This window comes from Platichthys flesus, chromosome 7 (genome assembly GCF_949316205.1).
Source record: "Platichthys flesus chromosome 7, fPlaFle2.1, whole genome shotgun sequence".
NCBI lineage: Eukaryota > Metazoa > Chordata > Actinopteri > Pleuronectiformes > Pleuronectidae > Platichthys > Platichthys flesus.
In genome coordinates this window covers 22,313,961-22,338,123 of record NC_084951.1, presented here as the reverse complement: position 1 = coordinate 22,338,123, position 24,163 = coordinate 22,313,961, and the positions used below count along the sequence as shown (strand labels likewise).

Sequence of the window (24,163 nt, the reverse complement as noted above, 5' to 3'; positions counted from 1 at the left end):
TATGTCATGTGAAAGCCTATTGGTGTATAAGTATCAGCCAGTACCTTTTCTGCTGACTGTGAGGTCCCGAAGAAGATGGGGATGAAGGCGAGCCACACGATGCAGGTGGTGTACATGGTGAAGCCGATGGGCTTGGCCTCGTTGAATGTCTCGGGAACTCCTCTGGTCTTGATTGCGTAAACCGTGCAGGTGACCATCAGCAGCATGCTGAAACCCAGCAGACAGATGAGGGACAGGTCGGATATATCACATTTCAGAAGACCACGAGCCATTACGGGATTGGTCGTGCGCTGGTCCTGGTAGTCGATGATGGCTTGTGATGGGTCAACTCCGAACCAGATGCACACTCCGAGGAGCTGCACTGATATCAGGCTGAAAGTGATGACTAACTGGGACGCCGGGGAGATGAATCGAGGGGCACTGACCGACATCTTGCCCTGCTCAAAAATCCTGTAGATACGATTTGTCTTGGTAAGCAGTGCTGCATAGCTTATACTCATACCCAGGCCGAGGAAAATCCGTCGCAGTGAGCATATTACCACATCAGGAGTGGAGATCATGAGGAATGTTGTGGCGTAGCACAGAAAGATACCCGTCAGCAGCACGTAGCTCAGCTCTCGACCCGATGCCTTAACAATGGGTGTGTCATTGTAGCGTATAAAGGTGGCGACAACAAACATTGTGGCCATGATGCCGAAGACAGAAATTAGGACAGGGATGACTGCCCAGGGGGAGCTCCACTCCAGCTTAACAATGGGAATGGGATCACAACCAGTGTGGTTGGCGTTAGGCCGCAAATCAAAACGGCACATCTTGCATGTGTAAGTGTCGGCCTGGTACTGGTACCCGTCACAATTCTCACAGTGCCAACAACATGGAATTCCCTTGACTGTCTTCTTGCGCTGGCCAGCACGGCAAGGTTGGCTGCAAACAGAGGAGGGGACTTCTTGTGTTCCACCCGGCCACTGCATCTCACTGATCTGCAGGACAAATTATGAGACAGGACATGGTTTTGTGGAATTTCACCACATCAACAACATTACTAACGTAAAACCTGAAAAAAATAATCAAAATTAAAAAGCACAATTAAAAAAGCATCAAACAAACCTCCAATGGTCGGTGTAGTAACACAATTTGATGCATATATTGTTGTGTTGTGTATATGCAATTCACAACATAATAAATCCAAATCAATTAAGACTTGTTAGAAGAGAATGACCAAACTGTAAATAGCATATTCACCTAATGGAAGTGGAGTTTTGTTTGGTAATACAGCTCACTGAATTATAGCTCAGCAGGAGATAACTGCTGTTTAATTGCTTTGAATGTTTCACAACGTTAGGTAAAGAGAGTCGAGCTTCGTGGCTCTGCAGTGTCAACACAGTGCAATCTGGCCTCATGTGCCGGTACTGTTGCATGGAGCTTATTAATTGTCATTACTAAATAGTTAGCTGAATACCTTATTAAGCGAATAAGTATTTGTTATTCAAACCAATATCTGGATGATTAGTTTTGTGGTTTAAAACATCTTCATATGTCTTTCTTGACTTTAGTGCCATGCATGTTAAGGTCAGTGGATCTGTAAATCAGGACCTTCATGTCTAGAATAACCTATTACTGTACCTGCAGTATGCGCATTAACAAAATAAAAAAGCCTGGGGGTTCATGTATAAATGATGCTAACAATGAAAATAATACATGAGCTTTGTTCCTCAACATTTTTTCAAAAAATTGCTTCTCACAAAGTTTGAAACTAAGCACTTTTGATGTTAACACATGCAACGCTGCAGATTCTGTTTTCCAATGCGTAAATGTTGAAGAGGAAACAGGTAAAATCTACTCCTGATGTCAAATGTCAAAGTAATATCAAAATGCTTTGAAATACTCTCCGACACTTTCTGCATTGACATAAAGCTTTTGTTGGTCTGTGTGTTACACATTGTAAAGGCGACGAGGCAGAGGAGGATTTATTATTAATATAATGCTGTCGGCTGCTGCCCTGTAAAACCTGACATAAGGAAGATGCATTCTGCATAATGTTTGATAACAGTGATAAGTTATGAGAAGGTTAATATCCTCTACTGTGTCTAGCAGTATAAGCTTTGCTGTAAATGTCACATATAACTGTTGCACATCAAGAGATGGCTTTGGCCCTGGAGAAGGAAGATAAATTCAAATGGAAAATATATTTTGAAACTCATGTACGGTGAACTTAGTTGTAGTTTGTTCTTGTGAATATGTGTGACGAGCATTCCTAGTCTTTCTTGTATATTAAAATAAATACTAATAAAATGCTTTTTGCTGTCTATGAAAACCCAAAAGTTTTATCCTCCATACACATTTGAACTAATATTTAGAAAAACTCATACGTCTAAGTGGAGCTGATCCGTCCAGTGGCCGATGCTCTTGTACTCTGTGGTGTTATTTGCCATCTGGTACTGGTAGATCTCATAGCGACCCGGAGCGTCTCCATTCACATTGAAGACCACTGGTGTGCCGGCAATTCCTACAGACAAAAGCAAGAAAAGGGGTTAGAAATATCTAAAATCTAAAACCCAGTAAAAACTCCCTCTCTTATTCTCACAATGTCCTTAGATGAAACCAGGCTGCAGATGGGGACTTCAAGCCAATGCTGTTAGTGTGAATGATGTTAGCCGAATAGATGTTGACAGCCATGTCGTCCTGGTACTTTGAGGCGGGCCAGGGCGGCTGTCTGTTCCTGTTCCCACATCATTTCACACTCCTTCATTGTGCTTATTGCCCCATTGCTTGTTATCCGCAAGGTCCCCCAATCAGAGTGCTAACTAATGACGGCATTGATTTTGATGACCACTTTGAGGTCTCTCTCATCGCTCTGCTTCCTGTTTCTGCCCGATTCCGAGACGACCTACAAACCCCTTCCTCCCCTTCGCAGCTTGGTTTAAAATTGTGGTTTGAGAGGTTTTGCAGATTTAGTGATCGGAGGCTACCGCAGTGGTTGCTTTTAACAAATTTGCTTTCACATCCTTAATGTAATCCCCTAATTTTGGGCAATACTGAGGCTTTTTGAAGTGTTTGTGCGGGGGGGTTAGGTTGTTGTAGTGTTGAATAGATTCTGGTGCTCCATCAAAGGTGTAAGATTCTGTTTTACTGCAACACAAAGAGGATATACATCACGCCCATAAACTTGACTTGGTGTTTTCAACCTCTTGCACTTCAGGAGAGAGTTGCACATATTTTACAAATAATGACTTCTCTCTCTCCCCTGTATGAGAATAAACATAATTATTTATTCTCTTTAATTGTTAACAGTTTAAATTAATGATATATTTTTTTAACCTGTGAGTTGGTGTTGAGAACATGTGCTCAATACTTATTTTTCCCATCCGAAACTTCTTTGTGTGTGTGTGTGTGTGTGTGTGTGTGTGTGTCAAAGGTCTGATTAAAACCCATAGGAGATAATTACTTGAGCACAATCATGCTGCATTATCTAGAGGGCACGTCTAAGACGACAACAGGCAGTTGTGTAATTATGAAGATTTCTCTCGCCTATCTCAGCAATACAGAGAATCGAGTGGGGTGTATTTCCGAACTAATTTGATTGCCTTAATTGATTAGTTTCACCTCCTTAACTCGCAGGAAAGCATTTCTGTTTTCATGCATACACAGCGGATATTAAGAAACTGCCTGTTTAATAACAAGTTCATATTTTTGTAAGAAATGTTGCATAAGAACACTCGGCAATGAAAAATAAAGATCTGATGACATCAGGTCTTCACAAATGTTCTGAAGACAATGTGGTCAGATCAGAATACTATGGTAATTCATTGTGCTCAGCTAGAATAACAACAGTGTATGTATAAGACTCCATATTAACACTAAGTTTATAACATGCTTAATGTTTTTGGTATGGCTGTAAAACTCAGCTTTGTTAACTGTGCTTGTTAAATCTTCTCTTTCAGTAAATAGTTTTCTCATTCAAACCTGTCCATGCATCTCTTGATTTTATGGCTTGTTTCATTGAAGACTGACACACATTTGAATCTGTCTGTTGCTTCTCTTAAGAATTGGTTACTTGTTTTAAAAAAACAGTAAGTTTCATGATGTCAGTGTTCCAGTTAAACATGAATATTCATTACACTCCATTAAGCACTTCCCGAAAGCGATGAGAAATGTGATGTATTTACACATGTTGACTGAAAACTGCTCAAATAACACACCGGTTCTTACTGCTCAACTTAAAACGTGTGGGTGGCTTCAGTTATCTGGCTGAGGGAATTTGCTTTAAGAAAACACAACTAGGAAAGTAACTCGATAACAGTAAAGCATTCATTTAAAATAAAAAAATAAAAAGGTTCGGATATGTCAGACATTGTATTTTATTTCTACTCTGAATGGAGGCTGAGCCTTACATGGTTAGTAGTTATTAAATAGGGAAGAGTTAAGTGCCATTTCTGGGGTTGATTATCTATCAACGTTTTATGTTACTGATATAAAGAATGGTTTAGGCTTTCAAATATTTGCTGTATTTGCTAAATACTTTGTAAAACAAACTCAGGACAAAATGGCACCATGCGATGTCATCTGCAATGTATGTAGTGCTTGGGTGTCCTCTTTCCTTTACTCAGCATGGACATGCTATAGACAATTCCCAGAATACACTGGGATCATGTAGACTTTCCTGCTGTTTTACTATGAACCTTTTAAATTCTCAATCCCCTTTGAGCCAAACGACTCTTAAAAGCAAGACTATGCCGGTAATGTGTAGCATTGATTTTCTAGCCATCCCTGTTGTAACCCCAATGGCTTCAGTGCTGACGAGCCTTCCAGTAAAATAAGGCTTGAACATGAAAAAGGGGAATGCATAAAGACTTTTACTCTATAAGACAAACAGGTTACACAGTGTTTTCAGATTAATGCTAAACTTATATTAAATTGATCCATATTGTAAAACCAAAGCAGATATGACTGGCAAACAATTCCAAACGTTTTCCTTTCATTTAACACAAATGAGAACTGACCCGTTTACATGGTAATAAGCTCACCCAGGAACAGGTAAACAATGTTAAGACTTTGAAGATGTGGCCTTCAGTAGAACACTGCAGAGCGCTGCACTTTCCTTTCAATATCTAGTCGCTATAAAGAGGATGTGCTGCAGACCTTAGTGTCAAGTTGACCTTTATTATCCCCAAAAATAAAGGTTATGTTGAGTACATTAAAAACCTTCTGATAAATTGTTTGCAATGTTCTCTTTGGTAAATGCCTTCTTTTTCTTGCCAATAGAATTGATCCCTGCTACTGCCCACCCCTACCGTTGCTCTGCAGAGGCGCAGCCCTTTATGGAATATCAAGTCCACCCAGCTAGGCATCACAATACAGTGTTTTATCACTGTCATGTGATCAAGTATCTGGATTCACTAACACAGAGATTTGTCAGACAGTAACAGTTATCATCAGAGCAATTTCCCCTCAAACATTTATATACCAGACCAACTCTGACCAACCAGTAGCTGTTGTTGGTGTGGGACATTTCGTGCTTTCCAACACTCCAGCACTTACAGCAGTGGGAAAGTGTTTTTTTTATCCTAAAGCTCCGGTTCTTTTCTCTCATTTACTGTCAGTTACTTCCACCATGTACTTGCAACTGTCCATTACACAATATCCCACTGTGTAACTGCCGTACAATTAAATGCTGTATAATCATCTGCGATGGTGGAGCAGGTCTAAGACTGTAACTCCTCTTGTTGCATTCTGCTTGATTGGTTGGACACTATGACCCTCTACTCCTCTGACGTACAATTATATCTGCTGATGCTGACCTATGTCAAACTCTGTGTGGCGTACATTCTTATTACGTGTTCTAGCCAGTGGATTAAATTCATACCCATGGGGCTTTCATGGTCTCCTTATGTATGGATCTTCTCTTGTAAATGTAAGCCTGTAATTAAGTTTCAAAGTGCATCTTACTTCCTGCCATTGTATGTTATATAGAATTGTGTATTTTTAGACTGCACATTTAAGCCTAATGATTATGAATATCTGTTTTTTATAACCCTTTCTGAATATTCTATCATGCTCATTACCTTCAACACTTTATCATTTATGATGCTATCCAGAGGTTAATTAATAGCAAAAGCATGTATACACCACATCAGTACTTTTATTTACATGCAGAAAGAGGACCGAGAAAATGCAGTCCAGTATGTCTTTCTCTGTTAGTTTGATGGAATAAGATCCTCTTTATAGAGTAGACTTATAGAATACAAGTGTCACAGTTATGGGACCTGGTCAGAGATAACTGCAAACTCTCTCTGTCAACACTAATAGATTGAATTTCAGTTTATATTGGATAACTACAGGCAAACTACTGATGCCTCGTCTTGCTGCTGCTGTCTTGTGTGGTCTTTCCTCCTCTCTTTCCCATGTTCAATTTTTTAACTCAACAGCCAGCACACTTAAAGCCGACGATCTTTTGCGTGGGCAATTCAATGCTGACAAGATAAGGCGGGAAATCTCACAAAGCACAGCTCCTGTACATCATCGGTGATGATAAAACACGCTGTTCTGCTGCTGATTGTCAACCCCTCCTACAGACCTCAGTGCCCTATACTTGCTGGGAGTACTTTACATTCAGTAGCCTGATAATTGGAAACCAATGTACCCTGCAAAGCCTCTGCATGGGCAGGTTGCTGAGTCCAACATATGATACACAAGCAGCTTCAGATAACACCACAAAGATGAACAACTTGTACTTCATGTACGGGAAATACACACATGCAGCTGTGAGGCTGCGAAATATACCAACCTGTAAAGTTGACATCGCGGATGTACTTGAGCAGCAATGTGCCATTTATTGAATCCATCTTGGAGCAGAGGCCAACTTTTCCAGGACAGAGATCTTTGTGCATGTTGTGTAGAGCGTGGGCCATGGAATACACGGCATCGATCACAAACTGGACCTTCCCCTCCTGTTCATAAGATGAATCTTTCCCAATCCGCTCGTGATCTGAAAAAAATTAAATAAACATAGTCCAACATGAACATTAGAAATGATGAGTATTTCTCCCACAAAGCACTGACATGATTAATCCATAAACACTTGAGGAAATGTGATCGCTTATTTGGTAAAAATCCTATGTATTCACATGCTGTGTTTCACTGGCAATCACGACAGGCAATTGAGACCAGAATATTTTTTGAAAAAGTGCACAATATAATAACACTCACAACAAAAAAGCTGATCCACAATCAGTAAAAAATGTAAGAAATAAAAAACCGTTGCCATGTGTAAAATCAAGCAAATCATAGCCTTTCAAGAGACATGATTACTCAATTGTGAACTCCTTTTTGTCCACCATATTTAATTTATTTAGTGATTGAGACATGGTGCTTGTTAGCTGCCTAATTATAAGCTATTTCTTGTAGACATCAATCACAGAATCTCCCTCTACAAAATCCAAAATGGCCTCATATGCAGCCCCTGTCATTATAGTGCACAGATCACCGATTAGACACGAGATTGTTCAGCACGATAAAATGCCTGATGGCACCGCATGGCTCCATGAAACCAGGATGTTTCAAATGAAACTGAGCAAAGTTTTGTCAATGCAAACATAGATTACATTAGATTGCCGATGTTGCTTAAGAACAGTCTCATGAACGCGCTCGGGCCTCGTTTGTGTGATCTCCTTGAGTAAGTCACATGCACATCCATCAATCAAGAGCAGAGAGTGTGATGGACCGGTGGAGGAGGAGTGGAAGACACATCAAGACAGGCCCAATCATTCCGCAGCATTAATTTAATTAGTTATGACAGGTGTATATTAATCGTGGCTGGGGTTGATCTAATGCTTTGAAAATGTGTTAATTGCCAATCAAGGTTTCAATTAGCAGCCTTATCATTTTATTAGCCAATTCCCAAACAGATAAGCTGAGCAGAAAGACACTTTAACTGCTTTAAGTAAAATCTGTTGTCGGCAGCGTGTTCGCTTTGCTTTTTAACTAGGACCTGCTGATAATTAAGGAATTGTCCTTGAGTTATTTGCTAATAGTAAGCGCAGATGAATGTAACAAATAACTTTAATCAGTATGCAACTAAAGCTTCCTGTGTCCTTAAAAAAACTAATTTGAGTTTTTTAATTTCATTATTTGATCTCAAAATACCCAAAAAGTTAAGAGCATCAGCAAAACGTGAACAGACCAAGTTTTCACAGATTTCTGACTTTGTTCCATCACAGACTTCAGTGGTGGTACAGCTGTGATGAAGAGGGTTGAGTAAACACAGACACTCTTTCAGCATCTTTTATTTATAACCCACTGCCATTCTTTAATTCTTGTGTGCTGCTAATTTCCCTCTTGCTTTTTGAATGAAACAAAAGATTGCAGACTGACTCTTATGATCTGAAATTAGTGGTCTAACACAAAGTGGTTTTGAATTGGCAGTAAATTGTAGATTGCAGGTTGGTCTGTTGATGTTAACTTCCTCCAGATAAGCGGGTTTTCTTTTTAGGACTGGGGTTGATGGTAGGTACTTTTAAACTGGAGGTAAACAACCCAGTCAAAAGACACTTTTAATGATTTGTGTCTGAAGGGGATTTCATAAGGAAGGAGAGGGCATGAGGTCAAGATGCATCATGGTCGAACCTGGATTTGTGACTAGGTCAAACTGTTCAGTGACAGGAGAGAAGGTGGAAAACGAGCTAACACAGAAGGGAGAGGGGTTGGTGATAATGTACCTTTTTATGGATTTGTCCTGTAACCATAAAACTCAAAGCACAGTTTTATAGCGGGTTCAAAATTGTTTAGCCGGTTGAAGTAGCTTATTGATGGTTTGTGAAATGACTCTGGAGTTATCTCAACCGTTTGTAACTATTGTAGAAACGAAGGTTTAAAGCCAGAAATCCTCAAAGCACAACATGGAGTAGTTGATAGAGGAGAATAGTTTTTTGTAAGATGTCCGAGGCAGGAATTTCTTATCTCGACAGAGAGACTAGGTTTTAAACAGATGAATGTTTTTTGTGTTGTTGTTATCTACTGTATGTGCTCCCCAGTATTTTCTCACTTCTAAGAAGCAATTCAACATCAGTGACACGTCTCTGAATGATTTAAAGAGCTTCAATATTGACAGTTACTCTACAAATGTGTGCTACAGGCAAATAAAAGCTTGACTAGAAAGGCTGCTGTGTTTTTTCTCTTTTAATCTATTTCACACACACATTTGTCTAATTAATGAAACGATGATTGCTCAGCCTGCTGCCAGCCAGAAGGCCTGTGTAGATGCAGGTTTCCTTTTATAGCTCCAGTTTCCCCACATAGTCCAAATCCTGCAACTCCTGCAGATCAGATGGTTCATGAACCCTTTCAGCACTGACAAATTTCTATCTATTTTATATCCAAAAGGTCAAAAGTCAAATTCTATTTGACATCCTCATTTTTCTTGCCATTATTTACCAAATGTTGAGACTGTGACAATACTGTTGTGTAGTTTGACTGTTTGGCAGAGGCACAACAGCAAGGTGGTAACTTGACTTCCCCGGTTTCTTATAAAAACTTGGGAGATGGAACGGAGGATAACATGACTTGTTTCTGTCGGCCATTCCAACATTCCACATCATACATATATACTGTATGTTTACAGACTTTTCCCCCCAACCTGGCTCCATTGGCTGATCAATAGAGAAGCACAGTAATTGAAAGCTGCAGGAAGGTTAGTCAACAGTGCAAACAAGCATTGAACTGAATGAAGATGAAACCTTGCCACCGAATCTATTTATCAGTACTCCAGGAGTTTTCATCAAGGCAACCTTGAGACCCTGACAGAATGCAGTGATCCAGAAGGCTGTATGTTCTTGGCTCAATATTCCTTTGAATGGAGGAAAATTGTTTCATTTTGGCCTCAGGTGCAAAGTAATACTTTTATAATTCGAGCACAATGTGTCTTCTTTCTTTACGGTGCTAAAACCTATACGTTACCTGCCCAATAATGTGCTTTGATTATAGAGCACACTGGATGGTTCTGTTAGTCTGGATTAGGCTTAATTCAATGTAACAAAACAGTTGACCCACATTTCAGAACAATGCATTAAGCAGTGTTCACAAATTATTAGCTTTCAATATTCACTAATGTTTTCATGTTACCCTGTTCTCCATTTTCCTAATGTCCCCCCCACTGCTATATCTAATTAAGAAGTTTGAGCGTTATAACTGTGGAGACGGGAATAGACCACAGTACTTGACATCGCCTGTCATCACTGCTTCCAGAGACACGGTCGGTCAGATGAAATAAACCCACTGTTGCAGCCGTGAGCTGTGGAAAACAATTCAGTCACTGCTGTGACTGAATTAAAGGAAACATGTATGTACGACTAGGTAAGAGACTGGCGATAGCAAATTACTTTTAAATGGGCCCCCACTTTCATACAGAGTAATTATTCCAAACCACTGCAGGTCAATAATAATTTCAGCTCGGAGGAGAAAACATCCTTTTGTTCCTTTTCATTTGCGTTGTCTCTCCAGGGAATCAAAGAGCTGTCGAACACTGCTTAATTGCACGTGGTATCCTTGATGTTTTCAGTGAGCGGTGGGCATCAGACAATCGAGCAGGCATGTGCTCGTGTGTGGTAGCCTTGATGACTCATGTCTGCAGAGATGCAAAGCCACAGAGTGACTCAAGCCGGTTTGCTTCACTCCAGCCGAGCCCCAACGTGCGCTGGAGTGACGTCAACAAGAAGCATCACGTCTGCTGAGGATCTCGTCTTTGCCAGCGGCGCAGGAAGACAGCAAATTCGACTAAATACTGCATGAAATGACTGTTGTCAACCCTCTTGTCAGTAATCTATTCCCTGTTATGTTTCATATTTTAGCAGGCAAATAAAAATAACGCTTTTGGAAATATTTTTTGGGGAAAAGAGGATTAAAGCTGTGTCACGCTCTTGTGGAACTACATTCTCGACATGGTGCATTTGAAGAGATGTGTTTGTCAGAAGAAGCCAAAATAATTGCGCCTGATGTGTCAGCTCTGTTCACTCATGACAAAAGATAAGATAAGATACCTCTATTAGTGAGAATCTCATGATAATGTGCAAAATCTTTCTTATTACCGGTTTGTCTCTTGTCTCTCAGACTTAAGATTTAATAGATTTTAAGCAGCATACATTCAAGATAAACTTGGCTGAATTTCTAATACTAATGTAAGATCAGTCTCTGTAACCTGGAATATCTGGCGTTCTCACTTATTCTGCTATAAAAAACAATGGCAATGGCTTTTACAGGCCTGATTTCGTAATTTTATGGGCAAGGCCACGACAAATCGATTTAACGGGTTTATGTTTCATTGCATGTCAAGTTTTTGGTATTATTTGTTCTCTAACTTGTTAAATCTTTCTTCCCTCAGCTCAGCCGATATTTTCGTAACTCATTGTCAGTAGTTTCCTGCTCACTCACACCTCTGCAGCGCTGCCATACCAGGATGAGTTAGATTTAGTCTCCTGGCGGGCTCGCTGCTGGATTTGTGTCCACCTATCCTCATAAATATCCTGGTTTTCCTGCAGTTCATACCAAGCTGGAAATCAAACTCAGTACTGATGCCCAGGTCAAAGTTTTTTATCACCTGCCCTCAGCGATTTGTTGTGAGGGACAACCCATAATGCTTGACCCCCAAAAATATGCCTTAATCTACGAGGCTGACCTGACCTACTACTCCTGCTTTCAAATATAATTTATTCTTTTAACTTTTCCATCACATCAATATTTACAGCCTCCTCTTTGTGACAAAGTTTAGATATTTGCGTTGATGTATAAACAAATTCTGTGGATACCATTCAGAGTTAAAAACTCTCGGTGAACCCTCATCAACACTCTAAAACACGGGTATCGACCAAAACCAAATTGATAATAAAGCTGCTGATGACACAGGCTGGGCTTATATTACAAAACAAAGTCTGGGTGCATAGATCTGTGCAGGGCTACTTTAAATTTGTTGGTAATGCGGTGGATTATTGACAACAAGCACATTAGAGCACCTGCAGTGTTTGTGTCTTTTGTGTGTGTGTGGCAGTGGCTGAGAGAGAGAGAGCGAGGTGAAGGAGGGGGGGATATCAGCCTTGACTTACTTATAATACAACACCTACTGCACGCAATGTTTCTGTAAGTTATTTATAAAAGCCTGAGCGCTGCTGTGTCCCTTTTGAAGCTGCCCCCATATTTTTCTCTATGAAGCTGACACAAGAGAGGACTTTTAAGTGATATATACTGTATGTCTGAAGAATTAAAGTATGTAATGACCTGCGCTCAGTTACTCTTCAGAGCGTTTTCACTACATTCTGGGAAAAATCCATACAAAGTACGATTGTGACGTGTGAGTTGGGTACGTAGGACGATGTCAGTCCGAAACTACAGAGTCCACCTTGTCCTCTAGGGCAGCAAGTACAATACCAAGGGATAGGATGCAGGAATAGGATGTGAATTATACATCTGCACTAAGTGTTGTTTTTCTAGCTCTCTGAGTCAGATCATTTAATATCTCAGTCCTGGAAGATGATCTGTTACTACCTTGCTGTAATGGCACATAAATCAGAGGCCAGTGACTTGGAACGTGCGATTAAAAGCTTTGATATCACATAAAAAAAATAATAACATGTCCATCTAATCGTGTAAATACTTCAAGAATATAACTCTAAGGTCCATAGTGTTTGATTAGTCTTCCTTAGAAGAATTCACATCTGTGTGTTATTAAAAATGTGTTTTGCCTCAAAACGTGTTTTTAACACATGAATGAGGCACTGTTCATTGTCTTATAGAGAAGTATTGTGACTAGCAAAGACCATACATGGCGACAGGGAAGGATTGTGATTGAATGATGAATAATGGGAGGAAAGTCGCAGAAAGCTTTGAGTGATGTGTTTGCATCTCATGCCTGTAAAGATTTACTGTGCCCTGGAGGCGCTGCAACAATTTAGCTCAAGAGCAGCCACCATGACAACTGATGGATGCAGAAATCATTCAGGATTATGTGTTGTCCTGAAACCAGCATGTGTTGATTGTGTTGACTCTGTTCTACCGAGGGACAGATTGTAATAGAGAGACTTGGTAATAGATCTCTGCTTAATTGGTTAGCTTTCCATTCTACCAATTCAGTGCTTCTTAGATGGTATTTGTGGACATCGTATCTTACATCCACTAGATCAGGAAGTCAGGAGATGGAATAAAACCTGATCTACTGGGTTTGAGAGTTTTGTGATTTAAAAAAACCATTTATTATTTACAGAGCTGTCAACGCAGAGAGCCGCATAGTCTCCATTCTGTGTCATGATGACCAAAAAAGAGTCCGTCATGACTAATGTGCTGCAAGTACAGTGTCAGTTCTAAAACCCTCAAAAAGTAGTAAATGAATCTCATATGGACCATATAACATGAAAATAATCATATTTCAACAGTACTCAATGGAGTTTGAGGAAATGATTAAAGGTGCATGGGCAAAATTACTGCAGGAGACCAGTTTCTGTAATTTTTGCATTTAATTGTATTTAATTGTATTCCTTGCGTTGCATCGGCAAGTTAAAGTATTTTTCTGAGCATATCAGTATTCCTAAATTATAACCCTTACTATTGTGCCTGGTATGTTGTAGTCAACCTAAAAATTCATTTTAGTCCTTTAATTTAATTTGTTGCAGAAAAAAATAAATTTATTATAACATTTGAGGGGAATCATTTAATTCTGTGATTGACTGGGGACTTATCCAGGGTGTAGAACATTTTAAAACACCGTTACATCACAGTTGCTTTAGAAGTTAAGATCAAGACATTCAACAAGGCAGTGGGTAGAGCTGTAGGGGGCGTGGCTTCATCAGAGGGCGTGTGAGGGTTCAGGAGGAGACGTTGCAAGACCACGTCTCCATGCAGCGTGAGCAGTAACGTCGAGCTGGTAGTCGGAGCTCACAGCTCAGAGCAGCTGCCATCAGTGTCTCTCTGTGGATACCTGTGCTGGGTTAGCAGCTTTACTGTGATAGGCTCTCCTGCTGTGTGTGTGTGTGGAGGCGGGGTTGAGTGTGAGCTCATGGCCATGTGTTATATTGTGATTAACGCAACTCTTTGTCAGCCCTAAATAGCTTGTTAATCTCTGAATATAGCCCAGTTAACGGTGCGCCCATGTGTTGTGTTTATTGCCACTGCAGAGGAATAAATCTTGTAAATTTTTCCTAAAAAATAAGAAAATAACAACAAAACTACAGGAGCTATCCAAACTAATGTGCTCACATCCTGACGCTTGTAGAAGCTGTTTAGCTGAAGTTGCCTCCCAGCAGGAACCAGGTTACTGCAGATAATAAACTGTCGGTTAATTGCAAACTTGTTTTTGTAATTAACATTTCAATTGTCTTCATTATTCACAGTGTTTATGCTTGACATTATTGCCAACTGTGGGCTTATAAAGCTTACTCCACAGTAAGTGTTTATCACTTAGTAGTTATTTTATGGATTATTATCTACCAGAATTTAAATTACAATGGTAGGTTTCATAGTTGGTGTATACTCGTCGTATATTTATCTAATAATGGACATGAAAATGTGTTTTGTAAGCAGTTTGTGGATTACACCCTAACATGAGCAGTTAACAAATGAATGACACAGGCTGATGTTTGTGTTGCACAACACTCAAAACAGAGATTCCCCTGGATACTTTACAGTCACAAGCTTTAAATCAGGACTACTGGACATGCAGTGTTGCTCTGCCGTGTTGGGTGGCAGACGACTCATTTTAATGACCTTAAAGCTTGTGTCTATTGTGCTGATTGGATTCACTATTGATTATGTTTTCAACTGGTGGAGTGTTTTGATGCTGTGGTCGTAAAATGCAAATTGAAGCAGTTAAAAGACAAATGACGAGAACACTTCGGCTGCAACAGGTAATTGATTAAATTGATTATTATCGATTATAAGGGTGACTAATTCAGTAATCATGTAGTTGGGTCTGTTTTAATACACTGCTCACACTGTAGCTACGTCTTCTGAGACATTTACATGTTATAGATATCAACAAAATCATTTCCAGTAGTCGTACTCTAATTGTGACTAGAAATATTTGTATGTTAGATATGTACAACATCATTCTGTCAAAACATTATCATTCATTTTGATAAATAAACTTCTCAGAACAAAAATTTTCGATATGTAAATTACATTTTTCACAAGTACGATTCAAACTACTTTCTTGTGTGCATTTTTTACGCAGATATCCACAATTTCATTTATTACTCTATTTAATTCCAGTTTCATATGTCGTATATACAATTCAATTCTGATTCAAGTTCGTGATATCTGCAGCGCCATTCTGAATCGTTCAACCTAAATTTAAGGGATCTTGATTTGGGGCAAATGGAATATATATATATATATATATTGAGCTTAAATTATGACTAGTACGAATTAAATTGTAGATATCTAAAACTGGAATTATAGTCATTAAGTTGCATATGTCTGTTATACATATGGAGCTTTTTGAATCAACTGGTGGAAAGGACTATCTACCTTTTTATCCGATTTAATTGAGTATCAAAATAGCTGTTAGAAGCAGCCCTAGGGAACATTTACCTCAGATGAGATTGTGGAGTGTTTACCTATAACCAAGTACACACACACACACACACACGATGTATTCGCAGGAGACCCATTCATTTTACCAGTCATTGACTGATTGCTTTCCATTGTGCCTTCACATCTTTTCAGTGCTTACTCACTTGTGCATTTTTTGATGCCGGATCCTTTCTTCGCCGCATGTCGACTCAGCTTGCACTGGAAGTTGTTCTCCCAGAACTCTGCAAACCAGATGTTCCTCCGGTTGTTCTCTAATGTTCGGCTGATGAAATAGCGATCGAAACCTGAAAGGAATCCAAGACAGATGTATCTGTATTTGTTGTCAAACGTAACAAAAAATATAGTCCGGCTCTTGTTATGATTAATACCTTTGATGGATTGTCGTTTTGGGAGGATGGTGACGGCACCCTCTGCCATTTCCTCCTGGTTCAGAATGGGGGTGATCTTGGAGCCCCAGCTGTCTGAGCCCACCCAGATGAAATGTCCTGTTTGATTGGCCTTCTTAGCAGCTTGAAGGAGACGTCTAGGGGACAGGAGTGGAGAAGGATGAATAATTAGATCTTTCATAATATTGCGTGATCCTTTATTTTCTAATATAAATCATTGCATATTCTGGAAAATATCATCTTTAATAGAGGGTTCCCACCTAGAGCAGCTGATTTCCTGACAATGAGTCTGGACAAAGTCGTACTCAAGTAACTACTTAAGATGATTTCAAATGCCACCAGTCACCAGGTTATTCCCAGTGCAGGGAAGTTTCTCTTTGCTGTGTCAGAATTAGACCCTCGCCACATTTGTCCAGGCTTGTTGCCAGTAGGAGGAAGTTCTGGGAGTCGTAACAGCAGCAGTGTAACATCAAGAAGTCTGGAGCACAGCAACATAAAATCTAAACCCGGCCACCTGGAACGTGAAGCATTACCAGACATTATATGGCTCCGAAGATGCTAGAGCAGTAAATACTAAGCGTCATATTGTGTTGTACACCACATCAGCTTTTTCTTACATGGCAGATACTTTTTTAACATCTTGTATAAAACGTATTTGCATAAAATAGGACGTTATAACCTTGTAAAATAATTACCACAGATTTTTGTAAAATGTGTAGCAGGCACACAGTGAGTCATCCGAAAAACTTTATACCCCTTTACCCTATTTTATGACCCCGAGGATTTATGTTGGATTGGTAATGATTTAACCCCCCCCCCCCCATTCTAATCTTTAGAAATTTAGCGAAATGAGTGTCTTCAGATGCATTATGTGCTTCATTTGGGAAAAATGAGAGGAATAGATGTTTCCCACCGTCGGGAGATTACATAACGCAGTCATGACTAGATAGTCTGACAAGTCTGGTACAAAAATAACTCTGTGAGAAGTAAAGAGAAGGTGTCGGGGTTGCGGATGGTTCACGGTTGGAAGCTTTTCTGCGACATAACAACTACAGGTTGAGAGTTCAGCTCCTGACACACATTTAGTTCTCGGCCTCTTAAAGTGGAATTGTAATTATCCTACAGTAAAATCTCAAGCTTACACAGACGTGTTACTTTTCCACGTGACTTTCTCACATCCAATGTTAATGTAAAATACTCATTATAGAAGCTGTATTTATGATAACACAATTGATCCAGCTTAGACGTTAGGTCAAGGGACTTTGGAATTTGTCAATCAATATTTCAGAGGAATTAAATGTTACTTACTTGAAAATATACGGGTTATCTCCAGCAACAGAATTTTATATAGCTAGTCATTATATTTTTGTAACTAGTTGGGTATCACGTTAAATGGTTCCATCCAAACAGCTCTGCGGCACTGAAACCCTCCAGGCTTTCGGTAATAACTCTATCCAGACTATTAGCCGTTATCAGGACTGGATTATGTCAATGAGCACTGGGCCTTCTGCCCTGGTCTTCATCACCAGGCCGCCCCAAATCTCTGCTCCCTTCCACCAGGAATACACTGGCCTACTATCTGGGTTGATTGGACCCCCCCCCCCCCCCCCTGCAAAGCCCCAACAGTGTCTAGTGTGTGGATTCAGGCAACAGCCAATTGATTAATTCTTAATATAGACGATCTGTCTCAACAGGAGATAATGGATTTAAATTGATACATTTTTGTCCTCAAATGGAAAGCAGGGACACTGTTCTGTTGTAAAATTTGGTCAAATCTAAATAAATGGGGAGAGAAGACGGTGTCAAATGGAGGAGGAGGAAGCTATTAGTCGGATAGGAAAGATATGGAGGGGGGAAAGGATGCAGCTCATTATAATGCTACAACACATGATAAAATATGGCTTTGGAGTAGACCAGTCAACACGTCTCTGACACAGCCTCCATGAAACGTAGCAGTTGTGTATTAATACCAGGGTAAATATACAATTTTAGTAAAAGCATTCTTTTTTTTAGTTTAGAAAATATTTGTTTTCCTCAGCAAAATACACATAATGTAGCAAAGGAATTCATTATCTAGTACCAATTATTTAGTTTTTTATAATCATGTATATTTTATACATTAAACAAGAATCTTGAAATTTTCAAATGAAGTTAAGTAATAATGTTACATTAAGTTCAACCACAATGCGATATATAACTACAGTACTAATGGTAATAATGAATAAAGGTGGTCTCAGCTTTAAACTGAGTAAGTTCACCTCACTATGAATAGAACATTGAAGGGAAATATAGCCTTTTAAACATAGTGATCACACTTTAGGGGATCAAAACGTTTTGGACATATCAGAGTTAAGTCAGTTGAGAATCCTTTATCTGAAATCTTAGAGACATCAGCAGACACTTTGTATTTTCCCTGGTTACTTCACACACGTCAGTTATGAGTTCCAGTACGTCAGAATGAAATGAAGCACTGAGTGGACGACACTGCAATTACACACAAAACTGACTATTTTTAATAGTACAGTTGTAATTCATTTTATATGTGTAAAACATGCTTTAGTAAATGGGCAAACTTTGTAAACCAGGAGACTTGATCTTGGTTGCACTCTCTGTAGTGTTTTGGTTTTCGGAAAGCACCTGAAGGCAGCACCAACAGTGAAAATTGTGGAATAACTGTTGTTTGCTTTACAAACGTTGCTTTCTGTCTACATGGTTCTGCTCTAACGCACCGGTCGGCACTTTTGGGTGAACAAGAAACAAATGTCTGCTGATCAAAGGTGACTAGCGGCGGAGCTGGCGGCCCCGAACTAGGGCTTTTGTCTAAATATTAGATATGTTGAAGGACGGAGCCTGAAAAATAAAACATGTGTACTTCTGCTCTACCGAGGGCTTTTCCATTAGCTATCATTGAGTCCTACTATTTGTCTCTCGTCTCTTAACCAAATGCTTCACTGCATTGTCCTCATCAACGAGTATAAAGTAAATGTGAATACACCCAAATATAAACATATTTGCCAAAATATCTTATACATATTAACTTACATGTAGCAGACTGTATTTTAGGAGAAAGGGGCAATTTCATTTTGTTCTACTCACAGGAGACTAATATGACATTTTAAAAAACAGCCTCTGGTTAATACTTCACTAAGCGAAATTTATCATATCAGACATTTGTAAGATTAGCAAACTGCGTCACTTCAACTTATCAAAGGAACATTGACATAATCTGGCAGGTAACTGTAACACAGCAGGTATCCAACCATAGAAGTGGGAAAAAAGTGATGTTAACAATGATGTTAATTGACAGCAATTACAATTCCGCGTTGCTCACCTGATGTCATCCTCATTGGCGAAGATAATGACTACTCGGGCGTTCGGGTTCTCACTCAGCCTGCGAATTATCTTGTCAAACTCTCCAGTTCGTGGCTCACGTGGTATTTTCACCGACTGTGAAATGCACAGGCCACCTAATCCGAAGAGCAAAGAAAAACAAAGTTAGAAGGACTTTGAAAAACAATTTTGCCATAATACATATGGGCGGATCACATTAACAGATATCTTAAGTGCGATTGCTCATTAGTGTTTTTCAAGGTCTTTCTTTTTTTCTTACACCTTTTCATTCCTTTGGACTTTTTGGTGATAGATGCAGTGTTAAATGTGTACAGCTTCAGTATTTCACAGCATGAGCAATGTAAGGTATTAAAAAAAATCTTTCTTTGGACCACAAGGGGCAGTTTTAAGACCCGGAGACCCATCAATTCAGTTTACGGTGCTGTCAGTGAGACCGGGGGAATTTGGTAGCATTTGGAAGTACATCAATTTTGTAATTGAAAACTGGTCCCATTTGTACTGAGCCATTTCTTCTTATTACTCAGGCTTGTTTAATTTGGTTCAAGCCTGCAAACTGTTTACTCTATTTCTCATGCTTGTGTCTGAAGAGCGTCCTCAACCATTTAAGAACCTCTGGTATAATTCTAAAGGCAGCGTCCCCCTGGCTACCCACAAGTGAAGCCTTTTTAATTCTCTGGGCAACATTTCAGGATAATCGTTCTGTCGCTCTACCAAAATGCCACAGAGAGTACGTGCATGCTAATGAATTCCCCCTCGTGACCCAGAGCAAAGCCGTCCAAAGAGCAGCCAGAGCAGGAATAATAATACCCTGTATGTTGAGTTCATGATAGCTGGACTCGCACCACAAAACAAAGCCTTGCCTCAGCTCAGATGTGAATAGGGTTTGGGAAACTGGAAATACGAGGACAGAAAAGCGGATGCCATTAAATTAACCGGCTTCGTTGCTCTTGGGTATAAAGAGACACTTCCGGTTAGTTCAGTGAGGGGCTTCAGTCACTGGCCTTTTTTTTTTGCAATCAGCTTTCATATACAGCTTTTCACAGTTGAACACCTTCCCAGCACCTACATGCTCCTGATTGTCGATTCTTTGATTAAACTGAAGCAGAGTTTTATCTGCGTCCCTCTCAGTTTTACTGACACGACCAACACAGGCACATGGGAAATATATCAGCTTCAGCTCTCTGCTCCAAGCGACTCCCTCTTTGCATCGCTACCACTTCAGTCCCCCTTACCCCCTCCCCCAACATCTGCTATGTGGGAGCAGAGCACTCATCCCTCACTACTCTTCTCTCCTCATCAGCGGCAGCAGGCGGCTGTGTTGCTGAACCTACAGGGAGAGAACCAGGGGATGAGAACCTAACCTCTGGGAGATGAAGCACATTCAACGAGGCTCTCCAGGGGCCCCCTGTGTAGTAACTCTGTTAGTTGAAGGGTAGACAAAGCTATTTGTTTCATTGCAGCTTTCTATTAGTGCGCTGAGTATATAGGATGGTCAAACACACGGTATCCTGACTCGAGGACCCTGATTCAAACCCTTTGACTGAACCAGACACTCAATCCCTTCACCTGCTCCAAGCACCGGAGCTGATCCTGCACCTTTCCACTAACAATGTTCACTATATCATATCATGTCATCCTTTCTGCACAGAGCTAATATATACAGTTGTATTTCCTCTCACAGTCGATTGTTTGCATGCTGTGATACCTGTGACGTTCAGCTGTGAAAGCTGTTAATACGGCCTGAGTGGCTTTTAATTGGTCTTGGTAATTGCAGCCCTTGCTCATTTCATATATTATATTAATTTTAGCTTACTAAATAATTCCCTTTACACGAGTCACATTTAAATATCACCCGTGGCTAGATTACATTTTGCCACTGGACACAATCCACTTAAGGACTTTAGGCTTCCTTCAACATCTCCTGTTACACTGTCAACACAAGAACATACAGAGAGACAATTAAAAAGCAATTGTTCACCATCTTGTGGCAGCTGAGAAAAAAAAAAAACACCATTTGCCTTAAAGTTTCTGTCTCCAAACTCATACAGCATCTTGTGCTCATTAAATATAGTATATGCATTAAAGTGGCCTAAAGAGGATCTATGCAGATTAATAACCAGTGGCTTGTGTCAAACCAAACTGGAGTACTGGGCAGTGCTTAAAGTCTGGCAAAGAGTTAAAATGTCGTATTTCATTAATCTCTCTGACGACCTGTGTGTTGTGATTAAGCCAAGAAGGGAAGTGCAAAGTCAAACCGAAGCCTCCTTTATTCTGCTGGAAACTTCACAAGCCGTGTATTCTCCTCCCAACACTCACCCTGTACGACTCTTAACTCCCGAGCCGTGTCTGAAAAGCACCTCTAAAAATATCCGTTGCTGAGGAGACTGTGAGCCTCCTCTCCTGCGTATCCCATTGTCAGCCCCAGTCTCTGCTCTCCTAATAGCTCTGAACAATAATATTCCTTCTCATTTGACGGCTGTGAGAGTGACACAGCTGCGGTGAACGTTAAAATGTTTGCTGGCACTGTAGCTGATTGCAGCACAGCTCCCTGCGCTCGGTGAACAGTTTTGCAGATGCACACAAAATGCACCCAAGTGGGAGTTGTGGTGGTGAAAGTGCCCGGGATAAAAATAGCCTCTTTATTGGGATACCTTTCACATAAATACCTACACAAGCAGGTTCAATCTACTGGATAATGTTAGTAGTATAATTATGAGTTTATATATTAATAATAATAATGTTCCTTTCTTTTTTTTAAATGAAAACTTGAACAGTGTAGCTGGTAGTCGTCTGACCTACACAGCAGCTCGATCAGTCAAAGCTGATCACAGTCACTCATATTATATGAATATTCTTAGAATATCAAACCAAAACAAGGTGATGGGGATCGAGCTAAATAGCGAGATAAGTGACCCTCAGCTTCTGATTAAAGGAAACTGCATATGCAGTGATTTATGGAAATCAGTTGATCAGCGACACGCCATCAACTGGCAACCTGTCCGATGTTTTTCTCCTTCTCATCCAATGCATGCTGGGACACGTTTGGGCCCCCGAGAGGGAGAGAAAATGGATGGGTGTGGGGGGGGGGGAATTGATTTTAGGTAAGAAAAACAACAGTTAGAGGTAAAACCCCGACCACCCCTGCTAGCAAAATATTACCCTAGATGAATTGGAGGAGCTGCGCTGTGTTTTAATATTGGAAGATAATCCATTTTTTTTTCTACTTATTGTGTGTTCCTCCTCTTTGCCGGAATACAGCCAACAGCGAGTGGGGAGTGAAATTCTGGGAGGAGAGAGTGAGAGAGAAATCATTGGGGCAGACTGACCCTGAACAGAAGAGGCCCAGGTTCAGTTCCCTGTTTCATCAACCACCCTGCTAACGTGTCCTGGAGCAAGAAGCTAAATCCCCCACAGTCCCCAAGGCACTTTTCTGTCACTGCCGCTGTGCGCTGTGCTGGGTTAAGAGGATAAGAAGTAATGAAATCCTCCTCAGGGGTTCAATTACTGTATAATATCCCATTATAGTTATTATAGACTGCTGAGTCACAAATAGGGCATTCGGAATTGAGAGCTGGTTCCAGTTTGGAACGGGAAGTGTCCGGCCTATCGAAATCGTGTGTCTCAGAGATTAACAATTCCCACATCAATGGAGACTTAAAACAAGAGGAAGGCACAGCATGGCTTCATTTAATGGTTAGTGGTAAGGTCTGTGAAATGGTAAGAGCAAGGGAGGTCGGAAAAAACTGCAGTTTGCTGAAACACCCTTTTACTCAAATTCAAGGATCAAAACTTAATGAAGACAGGTAATCAGTGGAGCTGGATTTGTTTGTTTGTTTGTTGTTTGTTTGTTTGTGAGCGAGATTAGACCAAATTGACTGAACAGATTTCCACAACTCTTCCTGAAACGATCCAGTACGGATCAGTGGAGAACCCATTTGCAGAAATTGGGTACTTTCAGTTTTACACAGAAAATAATTTATGGATTTTGATGACAGAAAATCAGGCACATTAAGGGAACTGATTTCTAAAGAGGGTGTGAAATGAGGGGCTGCTTGATTGAATTTAACAGGACGGTCGAGACATGGCGGAGGTTTGTGCAGTTGAATGTAGACCCCTCACATAGCCCTAACTACATAACTTTATTTATTACAACATTATGAGAACGGCTCGGATCAATCTCACCTGCAACATGGGGGAAACAGCAAAAATGAACAAATAACATCTTGTACTAAAGAATATTTTGGTAGAGATTGCATTTGATTTGAACCAGTGATTGTTCTCGTATTAGATCGGAGAAGATGAATGACCCCAATTTCACCTACATATCATTGCAGTTTATATTTATTATACCCATAATCGTGTGTGTAAATTGTGTCTGTGTGTGTGTGTGTATTCACTGTCTCTTCATTTTACATTCATGTCCAACACATGGATGCGTCTGAGTGCACTTTCTGCGCAGCCCACAGCTTATACGGCAGTAGGTTAATATCAGGGTGCAGCCTTGGACTGGAATGATGAGTCTTGGGTTTTACCAGTGTGATCTACTGGGAGAGCGAGGCTGAACTGCTGCTGAATGGTTTAATGTGAGGTTGGTCAGGAGTCAAGCTCTCCCACTCAGATCTCTCAAGCTCCTGTGTACTCTGGGTTCAGCTTCACTCTGCTCGTGTACATATATATGTGTGTAGTGAAGATCTGATTGGACACTGTTTATAGAGTGGCCAGTAAGAGACAATATTTGGATACATGATTAGCTACAATATTCCACCACTGTGACATATATATATTACATATGATGTTTTTAATGTGTTCATTGATGCAAACTGTGATGGGGTTTAGTTTGTGAAAAGTGTATTTGTCCA

At 40.2% G+C, this 24,163-nt stretch overlaps 1 protein-coding gene across 3 annotated transcripts in view; it reads right to left on the bottom strand.

Annotated features, from left to right (window-relative positions):
- LOC133956186 (metabotropic glutamate receptor 4-like) overlaps window positions 1-24,163 on the bottom strand; it is a 109,823-nt gene that overhangs the window by 7,850 nt on the left and 77,810 nt on the right. Inside the window, exons 3-8 of one of the 3 annotated variants that reach the window (XM_062391057.1) lie at window positions 19,285-19,420; window positions 15,936-16,090; window positions 15,711-15,851; window positions 6,785-6,985; window positions 2,370-2,506; window positions 45-980 (exon numbers count right to left, since the gene is read on the bottom strand). In XM_062391057.1, the coding sequence (XP_062247041.1) occupies window positions 45-980; window positions 2,370-2,506; window positions 6,785-6,985; window positions 15,711-15,851; window positions 15,936-16,090; window positions 19,285-19,420 (1,706 nt within the window). The remainder of the gene's footprint in view (window positions 1-44; window positions 981-2,369; window positions 2,507-6,784; window positions 6,986-15,710; window positions 15,852-15,935; window positions 16,091-19,284; window positions 19,421-24,163) is intronic. The other 2 variants (XM_062391058.1, XM_062391059.1) reach the window with 2 other exon arrangements.